At 36.5% G+C, this 6452-nt stretch overlaps 1 protein-coding gene across 3 annotated transcripts; it reads right to left on the bottom strand.

Moving 5' to 3' along the window:
* Positions 1 to 240: 240 nt before the first annotated feature.
* LOC107842886 (scarecrow-like protein 9) lies at positions 241 to 4686 on the bottom strand. 3 transcript variants are annotated; one of them, XM_047396746.1, is made up of 3 exons: positions 4630 to 4686; positions 924 to 3301; positions 241 to 837 (listed from the first exon to the last, which is right to left on the bottom strand). In XM_047396746.1, the coding sequence occupies exon 2, from the start codon at positions 3242 to 3244 to the stop codon at positions 1001 to 1003; it is 2244 nt and encodes a 747-aa protein (XP_047252702.1). In that variant the 5' UTR covers positions 3245 to 3301; positions 4630 to 4686; the 3' UTR covers positions 241 to 837; positions 924 to 1000. The 3 variants fall into 3 exon arrangements, with proteins under 3 accessions (XP_047252702.1, XP_047252703.1, XP_047252701.1); XM_047396747.1 differs by having other exon boundaries at positions 4488 to 4655; XM_047396745.1 differs by lacking the exon at positions 4630 to 4686 and adding an exon at positions 4134 to 4539.
* Between the last annotated feature and the right edge of the window lie 1766 nt (positions 4687 to 6452).

The following is a 6452-nucleotide window of genomic DNA, read 5'->3' as shown; positions in this document are numbered from 1 at the left end:
TTTTTTTTTTTTTTCCAACATGTCCCACAATAAGCATGCAGTAGCAAAGATCCCCATAATTTTTAATGCGATTTGTTAAAAGTCCCTCACATGGCAAATCATGGAGGATTTGTTCCATTATGCATATTATTATGCATCTTACAACAACAAACATACCTAGCGTGTTACACAAAGTGAGATCTGGGGATGGGAGGATAGAGCAGACGGAGACCTCCGTCTTTGAGAGAAATAGCACATTACTTTTAAATGGGAAAGAATGAATCTTTAGTTCACCCAAGTGTATACTTAACTGCGGTTCATACATCATATATCAATCAATCAATCACCTACACCTCAATCCAAAGTTTCAAACTAGGTGGCGTAGGCTATTCCTCTAAAACCGTACCACATTTGAACATTAAGTTCCAATGGTTAATGCATCATAAAATGGAGAAATTAAACAGATCTAAAACATGTTATCCCTCATCCAATCACGGAAGGAAAATTCAAGTTCTAGTACAAATTTCAGAAGCTTTATGCTAATTAGTAGCATGGCAATAAGGGTCTATTTGGACATTGCCACTAATTAGCATAAAGTGGCTAATCTTCGACAGAATATCGATTCAATCAATCATACCATTTAAGGATCAAGTCCCTCGCTTTAAAACTTGATGATCATCGCCAAGAACATGTACCAAGGCCTCGTCTTGTCAGGTGATCCATTGGTTATTGAGGTGTAAGCTGCAGTTTTAGCCTCATTCATATTAGAAACTCAAAGAGCTTAGCGACCAAATGATCTTTATGTTACTTCTGTTAGAAGACATTATTACTGCATCAAGACACTGAGCAGCCAGTTACCTGTGAAATAACATTGGCAAATTATGTCAAATTCTAGAGTTAAGAAAGGTTATAAAGAAATTATGCAAATACATCAAGAGTCTTACAAACTATATAGCCGCATTTGATCTTCAGATATGTGGATGGACTTGGGATTCAAAAGGAAGTATATGTTTCAAGTTTCTTAGACAGGTTTCCAACAAGATAGGGCGAAAATTGTTCTTCCTTTCCAACCCAGCAACAACCACTGGCTATCTTCATCAATTAAAAAGTCTCTATGATATAACCTCACCTTCTCAACTGCCTTATTCAGGAACTCCTCCCGGTCAAAAGGTATCTGCGTAAACCTCGCCCCCAGAATACGAGCTTGCCACTGCTTGTAGGTCTCTGGTCGTTCAACTCTTTCCCACCCCTCACAAGCTATGACATTCAGTGCTTCCCTTCCAAAGATCTCTCTCTCAATTAATCCTCTTTCTGGAATCTCACGGGGAACAATAGTTTCAAGCATATCGAAAAGTGCTGAAAAGTGGAATAAGGCCTCACGAAATCGTGTGACGAAAAATGGGGAACTATAGGCCCCATTGACAATAGCATGGACGAAGATATCTGGATTGATCTTCCTTATGAGGTTTAGAACGATAGTTCTTGAACTGTCAACTGCGATAGTCTCATCATGCAGGTTCTTAAAGCGATACAAGCAGTTGACAGCAAGAAATTCATCCTTGTCAAGTTTTAGATCCTCAACTGTGATGGTCTCCCATTTTTTTGCAATTGCATGGTATTCAAATGGAACATTAAAGGACCGAGCATAATCAGCCAAACGGCGACCTGTTTCCTCAATCCGTTCCGCTGGCCTAAAGCCTGGTTGGGGAAACTCTATTCCAGTAATACGAAGCTTTGGTGGCCCCCCTTCTCTCTCTGCAATACGTTGGATGAACGTAGGCCATTGGAAACCATACAGGATGCCAAAGTCAATGACATGAACCCTTGTTGCATTCTCTGCCTTTATCATGATTGTCTTGTTTGAAGCAAAACTTGAGATCTTCCTGAATGGGCTGGATGCGAGATACAAATGGTAGGCCTTCAAAAGATCAGCTGCAGATGTTCGTTTATTGACAAGGGCTTTATAGATCTGGCTACCAGTACCAGCCAAGCGCGCCTCAAGACCATCTGCAAAGCAATGAGCCAGTCTCTGGTTTCCGTCTCCAAAAGGGGATGAGTGTTGTCTGATCAGTTTCAACAGTTCATATGCAACCCTGGAATCGTCAGCAGCCACAGCTTGCGCGCAATTTATCAAGAGAGTTCTCAAATCTATGACTTCCTTCGTTCCACCCTGTTTCTTCCCACGGCCCTTTCCTCCTTTTGATCCTTTTGGCATCTGCAATGTGTTTTTGCTTTTAGCATTCCTCAGGTCTTGTCGATAAGCTTCAAGTGCTTCCCCTCCCTTCCCCATGCTATTCAGCAAGACAATATCAAACTCCTCAGATCGTAGAGTTGATTCTGTAAAAACTGCTGCCTGTTTGCTACTCCTTTCTTCTTCGATGATATTATCACCCCTCAGAGGATTTTTCTTCCCTCTCGCCTCAGTTGTTGAGGTCTCTCCCTCATCCTTTTCCTTCACCTGAGCATCCACAAAATCAGCTTCCCCTTTGGGATCCCGAGGTGGCAAGTCATTTATATCTACACTGTTCAACAACTTATAACTAGTTGGGAGGAATTTACTTGCTTCTTCAACTCCTTTCTGAAAGTTCAAAATAGATTGACTCTCATCATATATATTAAGAATATGAAAAGAACTAACAGGAGATTCTAAGAACCCATCTACAATAGTATTCCCACTATTTGATGAGCATACTGAAGAGTAAGAAGTATCACGATTTGAAAGGTTTTCTATGTAAGAGGAATTGTACTCCGTGGAAATGTTATCGGCCAGGTAACCACTACTGTCACCGGTATTACTTGTAGAACTGTATACACTTCCTGTGAAGTAGCTGTTCCGGTCAGTAAACACATTTTGCTCCGGTGATGGTGGATACTTCTTGCCAAGAGCCTCATAGAATGACTTCTCTTTGGCTTGAAGTTCCAATGATTCCTGAAGCATGTCTGTCTTGTCCTCCATGTCTTCTTCCATTAGCATCCGATTTATATAGCTCAAAACTGCATCTGAGAAATCAATATCTTCACTAAACCCGTCCTCAAAGCCAAGGTCAGTTCTTGATTCTACATTAGTCGGTAAATGGTCGCCACTTATAAATCCAACAGGACCAAACTTGTGTTGGACAAAGCTATTTTCAAGTCTAGGGTCATTAAGTAGATTCTGATCTGAATAAATAAGTTCAAATCTTGGTCCATTATTCATCCTCTGATCTGAAGAAATAGGTAAAGATTGGTCCCTTAATTGGAAACTATTCAGAGAACTCGGATCCATTTCAACCAAACCTCAAAACTCACTGATGCCAAATGGAAGTTGCAGCCACATATAGATCTGTGACAAACCATATACAGTTTCAAGCTCAAAAGTGGAACAAGCACAAGTAATATCTCTCATAAAATAGCAAGAACAGACAGAAACTTTAACAACCCCATAAAATCAAGAAAATAAACAGCAGATTCAGCATTAACATAGCTGAATATTTATCACCATTTAACAGACAACCCCACAAATGTAATACCTCTCAGAAAATACCAAAAAGGACAGACACTTTAACAGCCCCATAAAATCAAGAAAAGCAAAACCTGAATCTTTATCACTATTTAACCGACAACCCCACACGTAATATCTCTCAGAAATAGCAAAAAAGACAAACTTTAACAACCTCACAAAATCAAGAAAAACAAACTTGAATCTTTATCAATATTTAACAGCTATGTTGCTCCATAAATGTTGCCGCACCCATGTCGGATTCTCCAAAAATGCACTACTTTTGAAGGATCCGACACACCCAATGATATTTTTGAAGAGTCTAAGCAGCATAGTTTAACAGACTATCCACAAGTAACAGCTCTCAGAAAATGGCAAAAAAGACAGAAACTTTAAAACCCCATAAAATCAAGAAAAACAAAATTGAATCTTTATCACTATTTAACAGATAACCCCACAAGTAATATCTCTCAGAAATAGAAAAAAAGACAGAAACTTTAACAACCCCAAAAAATCAAGAAAGCGATATTGAATCTTTATCGCACCCAAGGGTGTGACCTAGTGGTCAATAAAGTGGATTGAGAACCTAAGGTATCAGGTTCAGGTTCAAATCCCTGTCGAGACAAAAACCACTAGGTGATTCTTTCCATCTGTTTTACTGGGTGGATAGAATTACCTGTATCTATTGTTGTTGGGAGTTGGCAGGTATCCGATAATTTAGTCCAGGTGTTTTACTCTGCGGACAGAATCACTGGTATCTACTGCTGTTGGGAGGTGGGAGGTGACAGGTATCCGAAAATTTATCACTATTTAACAGACTACTTCTCTAGTGAAAGAGCAAGCAAAAAGTTGCACTAAGTCAATTCAAGATCCTATAAATAGTCCATACTCAAATAACTTTAAGCATACAATTGAGCTCAAATTTGAAGTGCTTACTTAAAAATATCAAGAAAAAAAAACCATGTAAAGTATAGCAGAAGTGGCTTAAATAAAATGAATATAGAAGGAAAGAAAAAATGAGAAAAGGTACCTAAAAACCTATGGAGAAGCAAAGAGAGAAGGTGAATATTTCATATTAGTAAGATTTGTTTTGTTTAAGAAAGAGAGGAGATCGCAACCGATGAAAGTGGTAACCGGTACTAGCAAGTCATCGGTCGTTGAGGTGAACCTACCTTTCAAATGAAAAGTCCGCTAGATTGGAATTTGGAAACACTCCCTCCGTCCCAATTTAGTTGCTAATTTTCAGGTTTTGTGATTCAAATATATTTATTTAATATTATATTTTAAAAAAAATGACAGTAATGGATAATAACAAAAGGTAAAAAGTTGGAATCAAATTGAAAATAATAAATACTTTCTTCATTTTAAATTATTCATCTCAAATTTTATAATTTGATATATCATTTTACTTGTTTTTTTTCATTAATCAAGACAAGATAATTTTTTTTTTCATGTTTTACCTTTTGCATTAATTATTTTTTTCTTCAAATTAAATTGTAATTTATTTAATAGGAGTACTATGGTAAACTAGACATATTATTAATTATTTTTTTTAATCAATACGCCATCTCAATTTAAAACGAACGGAGTAATAATGAGAGCCCACATAAATTCTGAACAACAAAACTCAAGATTATGTAATGCTCCCGCGACTTTCCAAAGTTGTATGATGTCAATTTTCTCTGATATGATTAAAGAGGCTTTGGAAGTATTTATGAATGACACTATTTTGTATTAAGTGATACTTTTAAAGACTGATCGACAAAGTTATGTCAAATGTACTAAAATATTATTTAATCTTATGGTTTTAAATATATCACGTGAAAAGTTGAAATTAAAATATTGTCATGATAGTAAAGGGTCATTTTTTTTTAAATAGACTAAAAAAGAAAATAGATCATTCTTTTTGAAACTGAAGAAGTATTTTTATCATAACTTTTTATATATATATTTTAAAGTTTTTGAATTGTCAATTGCTGTAATCTATAATACTTTTTATGCAATTTTCAAATATATTGATTTTATTTTTTAAAAAAATTAAAGATTTCATGCTCAAATTCAGGTCAAATTTACATTGTTTGAATCTCCAAAAGCAAAGAGTATCACATAAATTGAGACAAATGAAGTATTAAAACTAACCAACTCAAGTTTTTGAATATAACTAGTCTATGAGAACGTGTATTGCCCGTTTACCCCTAAATACTTAATACACTTAAATTTTGTAATGCAAATAATAAATTTTGAAGTACTATAATGTAATATCCCGTACCTTTTCCTAGCTTGAAATCGTCTAAAAAATGTTAGAAGCTTTTTTTGAAAAATTAATCCACTTTTGTACACGTGGTATTTTAAAGATTTTTACTTTTTGTCATGTGGGAAATTCAATAAGCTTTCCATCGATATAAAATTTGCCTAAATCCTATAACCAAGTAAGAAGTTATGACTATTTCAAGTTTCCGTCGTAAAACAGTGCCATATTGGTCAGTGGCGCGCCGCGCCACAAGCTAAAATGACAATTGTCCTTTTCCAGTGTCTCAACGCGATTTCCCCCGCGTCGCGCCAAACTTCCAGGTCACAAAGGAAGTGGCAACGCGATGGCTCCGTGTCGCGCCATCACTCAGTTTCCCAATTGTCAAATTTCAGTGACACGGCACGATAGCGCCGCATCGCGCCAGGGGTCCAATTCGAAATTTTTTTAGTGAAATTACAAGACATGTCTAGGGTTAAAAGGGTCAATTTTTCGTCCCTATTTAAGCCCTTTAACACGTGATTCAGCCATTTTTCACCCAAAATACACTTTCTTCTCTCAAAAACCCCTCAAGAACAACCTAGGGCTTTTCATAGAAGATTCAAAATCAATAATTTACTCCATCAATCTTCATGTATCAAGGTATGCATAGTGTTCATTCATGGACTCCTTTCGTCTATGAAGCCCAAGAATCTCTTTTCTAAATTCAAGTTTATGGATTTTCTTATGAATTTCGTGATTATGATG

This window comes from Capsicum annuum, chromosome 9 (assembly GCF_002878395.1).
Source record: "Capsicum annuum cultivar UCD-10X-F1 chromosome 9, UCD10Xv1.1, whole genome shotgun sequence".
Taxonomy (NCBI): Eukaryota; Viridiplantae; Streptophyta; class Magnoliopsida; order Solanales; family Solanaceae; genus Capsicum; species Capsicum annuum.
The sequence above is the reverse complement of the archived record's forward strand: the minus strand, read 5'-3'. Positions and strand labels throughout refer to the sequence as shown.

Coding starts and splice junctions, on each gene's coding strand:
- LOC107842886 (XM_047396746.1), bottom strand. CDS start 3,244: ATGGATCCGAGTTCTCTGAATAGTTTCCAATTAAGGGACCAATCTTTA.